Source organism: Lycium barbarum, chromosome 6 (assembly GCF_019175385.1).
Source record: "Lycium barbarum isolate Lr01 chromosome 6, ASM1917538v2, whole genome shotgun sequence".
NCBI classification, from domain to species: Eukaryota; Viridiplantae; Streptophyta; class Magnoliopsida; order Solanales; family Solanaceae; genus Lycium; species Lycium barbarum.
The window spans coordinates 100,243,581-100,261,933 of NC_083342.1; the positions used below are offsets into that span (position 1 = coordinate 100,243,581).

General features: G+C 34.7%; 2 protein-coding genes across 8 annotated transcripts; one reads left to right on the forward strand and one right to left on the reverse strand.

The window, feature by feature from the left end:
- Positions 1 to 740: 740 nt before the first annotated feature.
- Positions 741 to 17,148, forward strand: LOC132645027 (AP-5 complex subunit mu). Of its 7 annotated transcripts, XR_009583974.1 has the most exons (11): positions 741 to 917; positions 1,094 to 1,228; positions 4,931 to 5,176; positions 5,353 to 5,487; positions 7,502 to 7,813; positions 8,606 to 8,889; positions 8,998 to 9,887; positions 10,637 to 10,693; positions 15,523 to 15,570; positions 15,726 to 16,059; positions 16,792 to 17,148. XR_009583974.1 is itself a non-coding variant. In XM_060361760.1 (10 exons), exons 3-10 carry the CDS (start codon positions 5,109 to 5,111, stop codon positions 15,795 to 15,797), a joined length of 1,866 nt encoding a protein of 621 aa, XP_060217743.1. In that variant the 5' UTR covers positions 741 to 917; positions 1,094 to 1,228; positions 4,931 to 5,108; the 3' UTR covers positions 15,798 to 16,278. The 7 variants fall into 7 exon arrangements, 6 of the variants coding, with proteins under 6 accessions (XP_060217743.1, XP_060217745.1, XP_060217744.1 ...); XM_060361760.1 differs by lacking the exon at positions 16,792 to 17,148 and having other exon boundaries at positions 15,726 to 16,278; XM_060361762.1 differs by lacking the exon at positions 16,792 to 17,148 and having other exon boundaries at positions 802 to 822; positions 15,726 to 16,278.
- LOC132645029 (probable galacturonosyltransferase-like 4) lies at positions 16,296 to 17,856 on the reverse strand. Its single transcript, XM_060361766.1, has one exon. The coding sequence runs from the start codon at positions 17,854 to 17,856 to the stop codon at positions 16,756 to 16,758; it is 1,101 nt and encodes a 366-aa protein (XP_060217749.1). The 3' UTR covers positions 16,296 to 16,755.
- Between the last annotated feature and the right edge of the window lie 497 nt (positions 17,857 to 18,353).

Consider the following 18,353-nt stretch of genomic DNA (forward strand, 5'->3'; position numbering starts at 1 on the left):
TTAAATCTTCGCATAACTTAATATAAAATTTATTTAATGCTAACAAAATATTGTATTAGTTATTTGGCGATTCTTTTATGATCAATCAAATACTATATTATTTTATTTAAAATTTTATGCTAAAATTGATTGTCTCCAACTCTCCATTCCTTAACCAAATCGCTACTCAATTTTTTGACTAGACTAAGCTACTTAAATTGTCTCTAATTGAAGAATAATTTTTTTTTCATAGTTTGAAATTTTCAGTACACGTTTCATTTGTGGAATTTGAAAATAGGGGTGCACATTATTCTTATTAACTAAAAAATCAAAGCAAACTGAAATTTTATTTTTATTTCTTAGATTTTAGTTTGGTTTGGGATGGAGGATTTAGATATTTCGGTTTCTTGGTTTAATTTTGGATTTTAAAATAAAAATTGAAGGGAAATAATATTTTTAGTCCCTGAGTTATTGTTATATTCTGCTTTTAGTCTAACTTACCACTCCTAACCATTATGTAAATGATTTTAATCTTTTAACTACTGGGATTTCAAAATAATTAACGATACTTAACTACGTACGCTAAAGGGTACTAATGGTATTTGAATTTTTAGTTTTTGCTTACTTGTATTTGGCGATTTTTTCTTCTTGGATAGAAATAAGTAGGTTCCCTGTCTCATCAAAGAACACTAGCTTATTTGAGCAAAATTAAACCTACAGGAGATTTGTTGGAGCATCATAGGATGTTCTGCTATGGTTGCTGCTTCTTTTGTGTCAACGAAACTTTAGACATCTCTTAGATTTGTAGGAACATCAAGTTCTCTCTCAAATCAAGACACCCTTGTAGGAAATTAGTTGAGTTGGTCGGAAATGCCTAATTCGTGTAGTATCAGAGCTCTCTGGATCCTCACAAATCAAGACACCCTTGTTTTTTCCCGGTATTTGAAAATCAGCTTTTGGACCAAATTTGATAAACAGCTAAAATCATGTTTTTTTCTTTTTCTTTCGAAACTAACAACTAAATATTCTTTGCGAAAAGTATGACCAAATACATCTCAACTATTTGGTTTGTATGGCGAAACGCCTACTAAATTTTAATGTTGATGAATTGCAGGAGATTTCCGGTGGTGGAGAAGCGGTGGCGAGCGGCGTGTGAGAGAGATAAGAGTGATGATTTGAAATACAAAGCGTTGCCTTCTATTCCTACTGATTCAGAGATTGCTGCTGCTTTCATTGACCGCAAGAAAAGGTTTTTCTCTTCTTGTTAAATCGTTTTTTGAATAAAGTTTGAAGCTTTGGATGAAAAAGTTTATATGTTTTGAGTTTTGGTAGCTGGTTAGGAGCTAAGTTATTAAATAAATCCTCCATAAGTAATAGTACTAGCATTCTTTTGTTATGTATAAAATTCAACACACCTAATTTGGTGTTTGGTTTGAAATCCGCATAACTAGTACATGTACTCCTTCCGTCCTAACTTAAAGTGTCTTACTTTCCTTTTTGGTCTATACCAAAAAGAGCGTATCTTTCTATAATTAGTAAGTTTCCCAATTTCAACATTCTACAGGATTCAAAAGTCTTTCTTTATTTCTTAAATTTCGTGTCTAGTCAAACTAAGACACTTACACTGGGGTTGAGGGAGTATAAGTTATGAGGGAATCTATGAATTACCTTATTAGGATAGAAGATGGAATAATTAATACTACATGAATATCTAACCCCTGCATAAAATAATACATAGATTCTCTCATGTAAATAAAGGTACATCATACATGCAATTACCTTCAAGTAATGTGATTGTATAAATACTTTTGCACTGTCAGTGCATAGAATTAGAATTTAAACTCGATATGTTTCATTATACGGAAAAGGTCCAAAAATACCCCTGAACTATTGAAAAAGGCTCATAAATACCCTCCTTCCACCTTTTGGTCTAAAAATACCCTTAAGGTTTGTTTTTGGCTCAAATATACCCCTCAAACTAACAAAGTTAAAGTTAACTCTTTTAAAAAGGCAAATGGCATTTTGTGATTGGACACATATATTATTTAATTTAAAAATTAAAAAATATCAACAAAACTGATTTTTTTTTTTTTGCATTTCATGAATAAAAAAATGAAATAGGAAATTATAATTTTTTTTTGCATTTCGTGTATTGAAAAATGAAATAGGATAAAAAAATTAATTTTGTTCATATAAAAACAAAATTGGAAAATATATTTTGTCCAATTTTCCAATTTCGTTTTTATATGAACGGAAAATTTTTTTTATCCTATTTCGTTTTTATATGAACCAAAAAAAAAAATTATCCTATTTCGTTTTTTAATACACGAAATGCAAAAAAAATTATAATTTCCTATTTCGTTTTTTTATTCACGAAATGCAAAAAAAAACATATTTCGTTGATTAATTCACGAAATGCAAAAAAAAAAAAAAACAGTTTTGTTCATATTTTTAAATTTTTTAGTTTTTAATTTTTAAGTTTCCACACAATTTTTTTTAAAACAAATATGTAAATTACGGAATTTTATTATTGACAATTTTTTTTTTTAAATCTGGAATTTTAAATTACTGGAAATTTATTATTGACAATTTTTTTTTTAAATTAGGATTTTTTTTTAAATTACGGAATTTTATTATTGACCAATTACAAATTGTCATTTGGCTTTTTAAAAGAGTTAATTTTAACTTGTTAGTTTGAGGGGTATATTTGAGCCAAAAACAAACCTTAAGGGTATTTTTAGACCTAAAAGGTGGATGGAAGGGTATTTTTAGACCAAAAGGTGGAAGAAGGGTATTTATGAGCCTTTTTCAATAGTTCAGGGTATTTTTGGACCTTTTCCGTTCATTATATATCTGTAATTGAAGAGAACACAAAAGTACTATCCTTAAGTCCCTAAGGGATTGATTTAGCGGTTGAAGAATTGGAGTGACAACATTTGGAACCAAGATTTATATCTTAGCAGATACTAGGTTTTTCTTTCTATCTAAGTTTTGGAGTTTTGTTGAGTAGGTTACCTTGTACCTGTTTTGGTAGCTGGTTAGGAGCTAAGTTATTAAATAAATCCTCCATAAGTAATAGTACTAGCATTCTTTTGTTATGTATAAAATTCAACACATCTAATTTGGTGTTTGGTTTGAAATCCGCATAACTAGTACATGTACTCCTTCCGTGCTAACTTAAAGTGTTTTACTTTCCTTTTTGGTCTGTACCAAAAAGAGCGTATCTTTCTATAATTAGTAAGTTTCCCAATTTCAACATTCTACGGGATTCAAAAGTTTTTCTTTATTTCTTAAATTTCGTGTCTAGTCAAACTAAGACACTTACACTGGGGTTGAGGGAGTATAAGTTATGAGGGAATCTATGAATTACCTTATTAGGATAGAAGATGAAATAATTAATAGTACATGAATATCTAATCCTGCATAAAATAATACATAGATTCTCTCAGGTAATCTCAGGTAAATAAAGGTACATCATACATGCAATTACCTTCAACTAATGTGATTGTATAAATACTTTTGCACTGTCAGTGCATAGAATTAGAATTTAAACTCGATATGTTTCATTATATATCTGTAATTGAAGAGAACACAAAAGTACTATCCTTAAGTCCCTAAGGGATTGATTTAGCGGTTGAAGAATTGGAGTGACAACATTTGGAACCAAGATTTATATCTTAGCAGATACTAGGTTTTTCTTTCTATCTAAGTTTTGGAGTTTTGTTGAGTAGGTTACCTTGTACCTGTTTTGGTGCGAGATAGCGTGTATCCAGTGGATTTGTTGAAGTGTACTAAATTAGCTCGAAAACCACATATTATAGAAAATAGTACTAGTGCTCGAAACCACATACTGTCTTCTACATTTTTTTTTTTTTTTTTTTTTTTTTTTTGGGATAATTGACAAATTTGATGTTTTGAGTTGCAAAAACTAGGTGTACTATGAACCCATCCTTCTAACCTTTCTCAAAAAAAAAAAGTATCTTCATTTTTAGATCTTCGAGTTTAGTGTGCTTAGCAGTTAGCTTATTTCGTTTTAAGCAAGTTAATGCATGTGGTTTGGATAATATACTGAAAGCTTATTATGTGTGGAGGATATAGGTTGTTCAAGTATAAAGAATTGTGTGTTCATTACAGTCCGTTATTTATTTATGTTTTCTATTGTGAATGTTTTATAATCTTAGAGGTGAGGTGAGGGGGTAATTTGGTTTCATAACTGAAAGCTGGTGTAACTTTTGCCCAGTGAATCACATGGGTTTTGTAATTCAGTTGAAAGAAATGTATTTTCAGTTCAAAAAGTGGCATATCTGCAAAATTTTGAAAAAACCATCATTTGTATTTGTTAAACTTCAGTTCAATTCTCTCTGGTATGCAATTTCTGATCAAGACTACATGGAGATAAATATGACTATAGGGAGACCCTTTCCCTACTGTCTATCCCTATCTATTATTTTTGTATTGCAACCAGTGGGGATAGGTTCATGTTCGAAAAGTTGGTTTGACAAAGAAGTGACACTTGCAAGTTGTGAGAATTGGAACATCGATAATCTAAACTCAGTTGGTTGCTATTATCTCCTTTTTTATTCGCATGGATCCACTCTGATGTTTTTCCCTTTTCATGGTCCATTTCCCTTCAGATTCTGTCAAATTTGTGACTTTCTTGGCTATTAAAGAATAAAGATTTAGGTAAGAAAACCTCTAGTAATTTTCCTGCTAAGTTCCTTTACACAGATCTCTAGTGTTCTTAGCTATGACTATCGATGAAGTTGTCATGAAGAGTGAAAGTGAAATGGCCTGCAACTGTGAACTATCTGTCTTTATTATGTAAAACCTCGTTATCTTATCATTGCTGATTTAGTTTCCATTGTTCTCTTTATCTTTCTTCAGTTTCATGTCCTTACTTTGTAGCCAAAGTGTACTTTCCATGAATTACCATGTTTAATTTTTTCTGTAGGGAGGGATCTGCTCGTGGATTTGGCATTAGGATAAACCAGTCAGTTGAAGGTTCAGATTCCTGGGTTGCTGCTTCTTTTGTGTCAACGAAACTTTAGACATCTCTTAGATTTGTAGGAACATCAAGTTCTCTCTCAAATCAAGACACCCTTGTAGGAAATTAGTTGAGTTGGTCGGAAATGCCTAATTCGTGTAGTATCAGAGCTCTCTGGATCCTCACAAATCAAGACACCCTTGTTTTTTCCCGGTATTTGAAAATCAGCTTTTGGACCAAATTTGATAAACAGCTAAAATCATGTTTTTTTCTTTTTCTTTCGAAACTAACAACTAAATATTCTTTGCGAAAAGTATGACCAAATACATCTCAACTATTTGGTTTGTATGGCGAAACGCCTACTAAATTTTAATGTTGATGAATTGCAGGAGATTTCCGGTGGTGGAGAAGCGGTGGCGAGCGGCGTGTGAGAGAGATAAGAGTGATGATTTGAAATACAAAGCGTTGCCTTCTATTCCTACTGATTCAGAGATTGCTGCTGCTTTCATTGACCGCAAGAAAAGGTTTTTCTCTTCTTGTTAAATCGTTTTTTGAATAAAGTTTGAAGCTTTGGATGAAAAAGTTTATATGTTTTGAGTTTTGGTAGCTGGTTAGGAGCTAAGTTATTAAATAAATCCTCCATAAGTAATAGTACTAGCATTCTTTTGTTATGTATAAAATTCAACACACCTAATTTGGTGTTTGGTTTGAAATCCGCATAACTAGTACATGTACTCCTTCCGTCCTAACTTAAAGTGTCTTACTTTCCTTTTTGGTCTATACCAAAAAGAGCGTATCTTTCTATAATTAGTAAGTTTCCCAATTTCAACATTCTACAGGATTCAAAAGTCTTTCTTTATTTCTTAAATTTCGTGTCTAGTCAAACTAAGACACTTACACTGGGGTTGAGGGAGTATAAGTTATGAGGGAATCTATGAATTACCTTATTAGGATAGAAGATGGAATAATTAATACTACATGAATATCTAACCCCTGCATAAAATAATACATAGATTCTCTCATGTAAATAAAGGTACATCATACATGCAATTACCTTCAAGTAATGTGATTGTATAAATACTTTTGCACTGTCAGTGCATAGAATTAGAATTTAAACTCGATATGTTTCATTATATATCTGTAATTGAAGAGAACACAAAAGTACTATCCTTAAGTCCCTAAGGGATTGATTTAGCGGTTGAAGAATTGGAGTGACAACATTTGGAACCAAGATTTATATCTTAGCAGATACTAGGTTTTTCTTTCTATCTAAGTTTTGGAGTTTTGTTGAGTAGGTTACCTTGTACCTGTTTTGGTGCGAGATAGCGTGTATCCAGTGGATTTGTTGAAGTGTACTAAATTAGCTCGAAAACCACATATTATAGAAAATAGTACTAGTGCTCGAAACCACATACTGTCTTCTACATTTTTTTTTTTTTTTTTTTTTTTTTTTGGGATAATTGACAAATTTGATGTTTTGAGTTGCAAAAACTAGGTGTACTATGAACCCATCCTTCTAACCTTTCTCAAAAAAAAAAAGTATCTTCATTTTTAGATCTTCGAGTTTAGTGTGCTTAGCAGTTAGCTTATTTCGTTTTAAGCAAGTTAATGCATGTGGTTTGGATAATATACTGAAAGCTTATTATGTGTGGAGGATATAGGTTGTTCAAGTATAAAGAATTGTGTGTTCATTACAGTCCGTTATTTATTTATGTTTTCTATTGTGAATGTTTTATAATCTTAGAGGTGAGGTGAGGGGGTAATTTGGTTTCATAACTGAAAGCTGGTGTAACTTTTGCCCAGTGAATCACATGGGTTTTGTAATTCAGTTGAAAGAAATGTATTTTCAGTTCAAAAAGTGGCATATCTGCAAAATTTTGAAAAAACCATCATTTGTATTTGTTAAACTTCAGTTCAATTCTCTCTGGTATGCAATTTCTGATCAAGACTACATGGAGATAAATATGACTATAGGGAGACCCTTTCCCTACTGTCTATCCCTATCTATTATTTTTGTATTGCAACCAGTGGGGATAGGTTCATGTTCGAAAAGTTGGTTTGACAAAGAAGTGACACTTGCAAGTTGTGAGAATTGGAACATCGATAATCTAAACTCAGTTGGTTGCTATTATCTCCTTTTTTATTCGCATGGATCCACTCTGATGTTTTTCCCTTTTCATGGTCCATTTCCCTTCAGATTCTGTCAAATTTGTGACTTTCTTGGCTATTAAAGAATAAAGATTTAGGTAAGAAAACCTCTAGTAATTTTCCTGCTAAGTTCCTTTACACAGATCTCTAGTGTTCTTAGCTATGACTATCGATGAAGTTGTCATGAAGAGTGAAAGTGAAATGGCCTGCAACTGTGAACTATCTGTCTTTATTATGTAAAACCTCGTTATCTTATCATTGCTGATTTAGTTTCCATTGTTCTCTTTATCTTTCTTCAGTTTCATGTCCTTACTTTGTAGCCAAAGTGTACTTTCCACGAATTACCAAAGTGTACTTTCCATGAATTACCATGTTTAATTTTTTCTGTAGGGAGGGATCTGCTCGTGGATTTGGCATTAGGATAAACCAGTCAGTTGAAGGTTCAGATTCCTGGGTTGATGATCCGATCACGCGTCACATAATAAGTTTGTGCATTAAAAATGAAGAGGAGGAAAAGAATCGTATTTTGTGGCCACTTGTTTTGCACATAAAGGGACACTACTGTATTCTTGTACTGCCTTTAGTGGAACCTGATCATCTAAAAACATATACAAAGATGTGTAAAAGATCCGACTCTGGAAATGCTGTTGGAGCCGATGAAAGTTTGTCCCCCATCCTGCTTAATCTTCCATCAATCACAGGGTAAGTTCCATCTTTACCTGTTTCAAACTTTCAAGTTGATAGGCAAACTGGTATTTGATGTCTGTCTTAATGCCCCTTAAGTTGACCCAGAATATCTCTGAGTTTTATCTTTTCCCTTCTTCTTCACTGCCATTGATCAATCACTAACTTCGCTCTCAACTAATGCTGTTAAGAGTCGGTTGGCTGATTAAAACTAGCGCATATGTATTAAATGCTGAAAAGAACTTTTAACTGCTGCAACTTATTCTTTAAATAAGTAGTTACATGTTTGGATAAGAGTGCTAAAACTGAACATAAGCGGTTGCTGTGTTTGGTAAAATGTACTTTTGTCTTTTTGTTTCATGTAAATATGCTTCTTGTAACTTTGCATCTTCTTGATGCCTTTTCAATTGAAACACCTTACTTCATCAAAAAAGAAAAGATTTTTGAGCCTGTCATTGACTCATCAAGAGAATGATTTTGGGCCTGTCATAGTCACCTACTATTCCTTGTTGTGTGTTGAGGAAATAGTTTCTTTTTGGGGTTGGGGGGTTGGGGGGAGTTTGATTAGTTTATATGGATTAAGTTGTCAATTCATTAGAGTTGCATATTCAATTTTCTCTCTCTTATTAAATTATATACTTGTACATGAACTGTATGACTCAAAGTAATCTTTGAAGCTGGGGTTTAGCTTGGTGTAGAGTGAATTGTCGTAAACTTTTCTTGTGGTAAATGTAGGTTGGTTTAGATCTCTTATAATTGGATTCCTCCAGCTTCACTTAATAATAAAGCTGCAAAACTTTCCAAGTACAGGGCATTTATGGTGGGTCACATGGTAGGAGACATCATAACAGGTGATGTGACAGAACCTGAAATAGTCATAAGTGCAGCTCCATCAGTGGGTGGGTTGTTGGATTCTCTCACCGGAAGTATTGGTATTTCAGCAAGAGCAAAACCTGTAGCTGCTTCAGTTGCAGGTTCAACAGCTTCTGGAGCTGCAACGAGTGGAGCAATGGCATCTGATGCTCCAAAGATTGGTTTGAGGTCCCTAGATAGAGATGCGATTCGCTCTTTCATAAGCAGTGCAATGCCTTTTGGTTGGTAATCTTTTTATGGTATCTCTCATCGTAAATTTATCGTAATGCATGTGTGAATTAACTAAAGGTTTTAATCTTTGCTGAAACACTCGTCTACCTTAAATGTAGGCACCCCTCTGGATCTCAACTACACCAACATTTCAGCAGTTAAGATAAATGGATTTTCTTCAGGAGATATCCCTCCTGCAGATCAGAAGCAGCCAGCATGGAAACCTTATCTTTATAGAGGGAAGCAGAGAATTCTGTTTACAATTCACGAGACAGTCCATGCTGCCATGTATGATCGCGATGAAATTCCAGATAGCATAAAAATTTCAGGTCAAATTAACTGTCGAGCGGAATTAGAAGGGTTGCCCGATGTGATGTTCCCACTAATAGGTTTGGACACTGCTCGTGTTGAGCTGTTATCCTTCCACCCCTGTGCTCAAGTTCCAGAGCATGGTAATGAGAAGCAAGCACTTATGTTCTCACCACCACTAGGAAATTTTGTATTGACGCGTTATCAGGCATTTTGTGGTATGGGACCTCCAATTAAGGGTTTTTATCAGCTTTCCATGGTTTCAGAAAATGAAGGTGCATTTTTGTTTAAGTTACGCCTCATGGAAGGTTATAGAGCTCCTCTGTCAATGGATTTCTGCACTGTGACTATGCCTTTCCCAAGGAGAAGGGTACTTTCTTTTGATGGAACACCTTCTATTGGAACAATTTCAGTTGCTGAGCACTTGGTTGAATGGAAAATTATAACGACAGGTCGAGGAGTTTCAGGAAAGAGTGTTGAGGCAACATTTCCAGGAACAGTTAAGTTTGCTCCATGGCAACCTCAAAGATTGCCTTCCTCAGTACTTGGGAATATGGAAGATGAAGAGAGTGATACCGAAACAGAGTCAACGAACAACATGGCGAATGTGGAAGATCTTTTAATGGAAAAAATGAATAAGGATCTTCAAGCAGTTGATTTGGAGGAGCCATTTTGCTGGCAAGCATATGATTATGCTAAAGTAAGTATTTCCCATAGCAACTTTAGTGGTGATGTTTCCTTTTTTGGATTACTTTCATATGTGGAGTCCAGACAGCCCTGATTTCCTTTTATTTTTCCTACTGAATTCTTTCAACATGCTAGTGCTAGGATTTACTATGAGTTTAGGTATGCTAAGTAGCTAAACGTTTAAGACTAAACTAGAGCTACAAAATCGCATGGGAAGCTAGGAAGATATAATACATTGTGGCTTAGCAGAAAACGTGGCCCTAGATAGAGCTGATTGAAGAAAAATAAGCTATGTAGCAGACACCGAACTAGCTTGTAGATTTGATAACTGCTCACAAGATCACCACCCGGAGGGCGGGAGTGGAACAAGAAAGTCAAAACAGGAATTTTCAAGGAAGAACTTACTTCCAAATTCCAATCAATTTGTTACCATCAACCCCTCCTCCCCCTCACCCCCCATCCCCACCCAAATCCCCAGGTGCGTCCATTACCCTCCCTCAGGCTACAGGAATAATGACAGAGGAGAGTCTAGTCAAAACAAAAGCAGAAGAAACTAAAGAGTAACAAGGAAAGTCAGGCAAGTCCGACGAGTTCTATAAATGTGTTTGTTTTTATAATCAAAAGTACTATTTTCAACCTCATAAACAGGCTTATATTCTTTTCTAACAATATGACAATTAGCTGATGCGGATATGAACATTTCTGTAATTGAAAGTAAATTGCTTTGTGAAAAACATTTTATTTTGACTCATGTGATTGCAGGTATCTTTCAAGATAATGGGAGGATCATTGTCAGGAATGTCTATTGATCCGAGATCAGTAAGTCCTCTATGACCAATTGTATCATCTATTGGCAGGTTGATTCTTTCTTTCAGAGTGGAACATTATCATTGAAATAGTATTGTGATTGTGAAGAGTTTGACCTCGGCTATCTTGGTTTATTATCCAGAAATAGCATGAGACCAATAATTTCTGGATATCATTATCTGCAAAAATGTCTCCCTCGCAGTTTTCATTTGGGCAAAAGAACCCATGTGAATTGTCTTTCCTCTTTATTTTTTTTTAGTTGGAGTCCATGTATATGATGTCAAGCATTACTAATTTTTATCTAGGTTTGTTTTTGAAGCAATCAAGTTAGTCAATCAATGTACCTGACCTCAATCCCAAACTAATCAGGATTGGCTTTATGCATCCTTTGTGTCGGTTCCGATCTACTTGGGCCCATTTCGTTCTTATACTAGATAACTTATCTTTTGAGGCAAGTTAAGAGTTTTCTAAAACTAGTGTTCTTAACTCTCACTTTTATCTCTGCACTGACAAACAAGTCTCTCACCAAACTAAAAAGAGTCCTGGTAAGCACTGGACCTTGCCTAAGTGTAACAACCACCGCTAAGTCTTAATCCATACTAGTTTATATCACTTATAAGGGTTTTTTGCTCCATTATGTTCTCAGGTAATTAGGCATTTTCTGTGATAGTGTAGGTCTTTCGAGACACTTTACCTCTGTGTGATTTTAGGTCTAGCTCATCTCCTCATAGCACCTTCGAGTGCATTTGGGTTGTATGTCAGACATGGCCCAACCATCTTCAGGGTCCTCCTCTCATTTTGTCCATTGTGTAGAATATGATCATTTCTAATCTTGTAGAATAGCTGATTTTACTTCCATCTTAACATCTGCAATTCTTCTACACTCATCTACTCATTCCTGATATGCCATTGTTGGTCTCATGGCATCCAGGACTTATGCAGAGTCCTATTATGAGAATATATCTAAATTTGCACTGTATACTTGAAATGAAGATGAATGGTAACCCAATTGGTAAAACATAGCATCTCAGTAATTACTAAAAAAGGAAAATGCTCATAGAGCACAAGGATATCTATGCGGACCAATGTGAGGAAGTGTTGGATTATGGTATAAAGAATTAACCGAAGTACTAAAAGATGAATGAGCAGGAAAAAGAACGGCAAAACATTTATTGAGACATTAGAAAATGCAATAAGATTTGAATTTCTAGGACAAGATTTAGATAGTGAAGCTAAACGACAAGATAAACTAAAAAAGGATGCTGTGAAAAATTTGAATCAGTTATCGATATGTGATGTGATATGTGTTAAGTTACAAAAATACTTTTATGAAGCAAGACTAGAAATACTGCCAAATCAAATATACCAACAAATGGTGGGCATAAATTTAAGCTACCACCATCATATGGACCTAGGCTAATAGATGACTATGAACAGTTATGTATACCAGATAATAGGGCAACATTAGGAGGAAGAATAGAATTTCCTAGAAACAAAATAAATGATTGGTGTAATACTCAGAGAGAAAATATGAAAATATGAACACACTAAAAGAGGAATCGGTTATGAAGAAAATGAAGAAGTAGGGGCATACAAGTGTACTATCCCTAAAAGGTCTTAAAACATCCAATATATAAGAAAAAGTACAAATGGAGAAAACTCCCAAGGAGACATGAGATAAAATATAGACAATATTGAAAAAAGAAGAGACATAGAACCCCACCTAGGGAAAAGAGATGTAGATGCTCCTTAAAAAAGAGGTAAACGAATTTCTTCTTGTCTTAGGTACATAATTTGAAATTCAAAGCTTGCCATCGAGAAGGACACTATCAAGAAGGACACTACGCTAATGTGTGTCCAAACAGGAATAAGAAAGAAAATAAATAACAAATAAAGTTTATAAACACTTTAGAAGAGGTAAATTTTAATACGCGAAGAAGATAGTGGTAATGACCTTAGTGATTATAGGCTATATGAAATAGTGCTTTTTCTTTTTGAGAATCATATGAAATAGTGATCGATAGTGATAACGAGTAACCCCATAAGAAAGATAAGAAGAAGGCGGTCTTAAACATAGATTAATATGTGACCCGATTTTTTTTGAAACAATTCAAGAGAAGATTTAGTTTTAGGAATAAAAGATAGATATGAACAACCGTATTTTAAAAGAGAAAAATATACATATTATGTAGCTCATAGGCAAGAATCCCTTATACAGCTAAGACACGCGCAATGACACAAGGTGAAATTCCAATGATAAGTGAAGAATTAATAGAACAAGAGTTTTTCTCAAAAAAATTACTCTCCCCATTTCAATTCCCTAAACAAGCCATAACATTGTGTGGATATAATTCTTTTTGAACTTGTGGTCTTAAACATGCAATAGTATTTGTGTGGCTCGAAAAGCTTCTTATTAACGGCAAAATGGGATGTTTAAGTTAAACTGTTTTCAAATTTAGACAGGGTCATTCTTTTTGGATCGGACTAAAAGGCAAATAGGTTCACATAAACTGGAATCGAGGAGTAATAAAACAAGAATTAAATTAAATACCAGAAGATAGAAAGAACAAGTCAGCTAGTACATATATTTGAGGAATACAAATTGTGATAAAAACATATTCGAAGAAGGAATATATACTCCGATTAATTTATACTTAGCAGATGATAGAATAACAAGTGCTTAATGGATAGTCTAATAGCAATAATGAAAGGGAACTTAATATATCAAAAGGTAAAATTTACAATAATCCAAATTCCAATATTAAGTATTAGATAACCAAATAAAATTCAAGCGCTAGTAATGTAGTATAAATTACATGGAATTGATATGAAACCCAATAGTGATGAAATAAGTATAACAACCAAGATAATTTATGCATTTACTGTAGTAAATATGAGATAAAAGATAAGCTAGGAAGTAAAAAATGCTAATACAAAAAGTATTTAGTTCTTGTTTAGATTATGAACCAATTAGGAATAAAAGAGAGATCACATACTCCAAGAATTACATATGGAATTTGATAAAGTACAAAAAGGCAATAAAAGAATCTAGAATTCCAGAACAAAGAAGAGTAAGTTTTGAAGGAAGTAGAAGAGGAAGTTTTGAAGGAAGTAGGAACAAGTGCAGAAAAATTACTTTTCTTCATCTCGTTTAGAATACTGTTGTTCGTATATATCCTTTATTCTCAAGTCTAAATCTTCTCTGGAAATTGTTTCAAAATTATTTGGATCAAATATAATCTCTGTTTAAGACCACCTTTTTCTTATAGACTAAATCACTAAGGTCACTAAAGTCTTCCTTTTCCCTTAAACTCCGTGCCCAGACGAACACCTTCACATAAATTGAGACGTAGGCAGTGCCTTTTAGGCATAGGACACCATATGCCCCTACTTCTTCATTTTCTTGACAACAAATTCCTCTTTTAGCATGTTTATATATCTTCAGATTCTCTGAATTTTACACTAATCATCTTTTTGATTTTGAGCAAGATTCCATTCTTCCCCCTAATGTTGCCCTATTATCTGGTTTAATCAATTGTTCATATTCGTCCATTAGTTTTGGTCCGTATGGCGGTGGTAGTTTTACAAAATATAGATCTTCCTTTCATGCGGTTAGGTATATCCATGTTGCATAGTACTCCCGTGTCACTCCTTTTTATCAACAAACTCCTGCACCACTTCCTCATTTTTAGTTATCCAATTTTAATTATTTGTATTACATCTTCATTGGTCATGTCATTCTCTTGAAGACTGAGTTTGGATACTAAATTATCTATATTTTGGCGCCACAATGATGTTTAATTTCATTGATCTTGGTAATAAGGGGGCTAAATCTTCTCTTCTGTTTATTTTAAAGCCCTTACCCTATAGAGTGTTTCTCCACTGTTTCAACTTTTAGTTGAGTTCTTCCTTATTGTTGTCATTTAGCACGTTATCATTTGCAAATAGCATGCACCATGAAGTCTTATCTTGTATAATGTTGTATGGCTCATTCATACTGAAGATAAATAAACACAGGCTCAAGATTGATTTGTGGTGTAAGTCCATTGTTATGGGAGAGTTCTTTAGGTCTTCTCTTTTCCAGGTCATGTCATTCTCTTGAAGACTGAGTTTAAATACTAAATTATCTATATTTTGGCGCCACAATGATGTTTAATTTCATTGACCTTGGTAATAAGGGGGCTAAATCTTCTCTTCTGTTTATTTTAAAGCCCTTACCCTATAGAGTGTGTCTCCACTGTTTCAACTTTGAGTTGAGTTCTTCCTTATTGTTGTCATTTGACACGTTATCATTTACAAATAGCATGCACCATGAAGTCTTATCTTGTATAATGTTGTATGGCTCATTCATACTGAAGATAAATAAACGAAGGCTCAAGGTTGATTTGTGGTGTAAATCCATTGTTATGGGAGAGTTCTTTAGGTCTCCTCTTTTCCATTGTATTGCATTATTTGATGTTAACATGTTAATTGTTATCAGGTTGATTTCCTGTTATTTGTGATAGGAGAAATATAAGTGTGTTTTTTGGTCTGTACCCACTTTTGCCAGGCTATATACAGTAATTTCTACTATTTGTTATCAGAAGTTTCGACCTAGTTCTGCACTTCAGATCTCTTCCTTAAGCATACAAACTTCTCATGCGACGACTACTTTCCGCCTTGAACATCTAGATGAAAGCAAATTACCATCGTTCACTGCATCATACTTGACCTGCTAATTACAGCCCTAGGTTTGTGCTGGGAGAAGTTGCTCAGTCATAGAGATCCTTAGGCTCTTTATATTTCCTGTTTTTATACTGATATATAGTCACTGCTATTCTTAATGCGATGAGCCTTTGCAGGTAAGCATTTTCCCAGCTGTTAAAGCACCCGTGGAGTTCTCAACTCAGGTATTTTTGTTATTAGTTAAATAGGTTCCTGGCCACATATTTCTCTAGCTGTCTTTAGGTCTGTTTATTACAGCAGCTGTTCAACATCTGCAATCAAGCCTATCTTTTGGGTTACTAAAACTTTTAGTTGTCTAACTTTGCTATGATTGTCACAGGTGACTTCTGGGGATTATATTTTGTGGAACACATTAGGAAAATGTCCGGTTGCTGCCACACCCAAAGCATAGAGTTGCAAGATATATTGTTGGCGTATCTGATTAGGAGCAGTGACAGACGGTTAACTTGTCAGATGGCAGCTGAGTTTGAGAGGTGAGCGTCAAAGATGCTGTCTGTAAAAGAGATGTATTGTGGGGCCATTCCATGACAAGTTCCTGCTGCAGTTAGATTCAACAATGGGGAAGTGGATGACTCATGTTTCTTGGCATTTGGTTTTTGTGGGACAAGATTATTTAAGACGTGTACAACTACTTCGTGGATACTCAGCCTCAGGTCATACATAATTAGTTAGTTGTATAGGTTATGAGAACTAACTGCATATATGCTTGTTTGCCTTGGTGTTTCTACTAGGTGAAAGATACTCTTGTTGCTAAAAAGACCGAGTCTCGTGCCTTCTACTGTTACACATGCTTTTGCAAGAAACTTGATTGTCAGCTTTCCCCTTCATTTGAACTCAATAAAACTAGAAAGATATTTCTAGCTGTTAGTGAATTGCTTTCTAATTTGTGTGGACACTGGAGTTCATTGGATTGGTGCCCTTTTAACTGAAGTGCTTCTGTCTGTTTTAAGATAAATCTTTGTAAGTCCATTCCTGTTGTTAACGTACCTATGCATTCATGAAGGAAACATTCAAAATTAACACTGTACCTTATAATCAAGAATGGTGAATGTACAAAGCCTAATAAGGGGAGAACAATTAAGTTCATTCACACTCGTGAATTCCTTTCTTAGCTATCGGTGTCTAATATACCTGTAGACTCTTTTAGCTTCATTCTTTAGATTTACAAGGCCTAAGGATTCTACATCTCAAGCCTGAGGACTATTGGCTGTAATCTTAATCATTCTTCCCTGACAATGTCTTACAATGCAATTATATTGCATCGGTGTTGGTACTTCTAGCACCATTTCATTTTTAACTGTAGCAATTTCTTTCTATCAATCTATCTCAGTTCTATTCAGCTCTCTCTCTCACTCTTCTAACGCAATTCTGGATGAACGATACAGATCGTAGGGGGCCCACAAGTAATCAATGGTACAGGGCTTTCTGGCATCCAGTCTCAACCATGGCTTACCCTTGCCACTCCAATGCAATAGGCTTATGGGTCCAGGATGAAGGCCCCTACATTTGCCTTCAAAGTTGTCACCACCTAAACCATGTTGGTTCCATCTATGATTAACTGCCTTAATGTTTCCTGCAAACACAAGCAAAACTGGAGGCAATGACCCCAGATGGTAAATTCTTCTTTGCTTTTGTATTAACATCCATTCTTCAACTTTTTGTGTGTACTCTCCTTTCCTCCATTCATCAAGATCCATCACCATTACACCTGTGTTGAAGTAACATGGACGCCTTCCTTCAAATGTTTTCGCTAAATTAACGTCCGACCAAAATGTGTCTGTAAAATAAGTTGTAAAGTTTGCATGGCAATATTCTGGTGCTGCCAGGACTTTATCTCCCAAATCCACCCCCCATAACTTGGCAATGTCATCGACAACAATGATATCTGAGTCTAGGTAGATAACGCGGTGCACGTCCTCAGGGAGAATATCTGAGAGGTAAATTCTTGCATAATTTAGAGGTTGATCCAAGGCTTGTCTAATAGACTTGGATATCTTTCCCCTAACACGATTAGGATGAAAACGGTAGATTTTGTAGCTAAGGTAAGGGAAAGTAGAGTTGATGAGGGAAATGATCTCAGGTTCAAGATGGATGGAAAGAAAATGGAAGGAAGTGTTCTCTGGACATGTTGAATGTTGCAAAATAGACAACACTGCAGCCATGGTGCCCCTAATGTAATTGGCATCAACAGGCATTACTATTTGGATCTTATCTATGTCACGCGAGCTGCATGAATTGCCATTGCGAAAGGCAGGTGCCTCCCGGAAGGAAGGAATGTCATCGGAGGTAGGTTTTTGGATGGCAACAACACGAATGGCGTTAGCAAAAGAGGACGAAGTGGTGGTGGTGGTAGGATGCAAGAGGAGGAGGGAAAGAAGGCCTAGGATTGGAAAATAGTTAGAAGATGGTGATGAAGAAGAAGAGGGGACATTTTTGTTCCAAAAGGCCATCCTTCCTTGAGCTACATTTCTTGTTTTTTTTCTTTCTTGGGCTAATAATATGGATGTCAAAAGGGCGGGAGAGTCTTAATCCGCGTTCAATACGTGCTTGACAAACTCAAAATAAAGTAACTTTTAGAGAGAAAGAATTGGCCATTGGACGAGTTTGTTAATAGAGTTATTTTAGTAATAATCTAGATTAGTGGTTCTAAAGTTTAAGTGCTTACAACAAACAGGTAAATTTTGATCATGAAATGTAGGGAGAACCGATAGTTTTTCAATTACATTGGTTTATTTTCAATGTCCTAAATTATTGCTCATGCAAAACTTACGGAATTCTTTATTTTTAAATGTAGGATAAACCGATATCTTTGCATGTACAGTCATATATTTTCAATAACTAAATAACTGCCTATACAAGAATTTTGCAAATTACAAGTTTTCCAGGATATTTCTCTGTGCATATTCAGAGTATCAGCTACCATCTTGACACGGACAATTCCTAAGCA

Bases quoted from the DNA above. Each gene is read 5' to 3' on its own strand.
- LOC132645027 (XM_060361760.1), top strand. From the start codon at position 5,109: ATGCCTAATTCGTGTAGTATCAGAGCTCTCTGGATCCTCACAAATCAA. The intron at 5,488-7,501 runs GTTTTTCTCTTC...TTTTTTCTGTAG, and splicing joins TTCATTGACCGCAAGAAAAG to GGAGGGATCTGCTCGTGGAT. The intron at 7,814-8,605 runs GTAAGTTCCATC...TTCCAAGTACAG, and splicing joins AATCTTCCATCAATCACAGG to GGCATTTATGGTGGGTCACA.
- LOC132645029 (XM_060361766.1), bottom strand. From the start codon at position 17,856: ATGGCCTTTTGGAACAAAAATGTCCCCTCTTCTTCTTCATCACCATCT.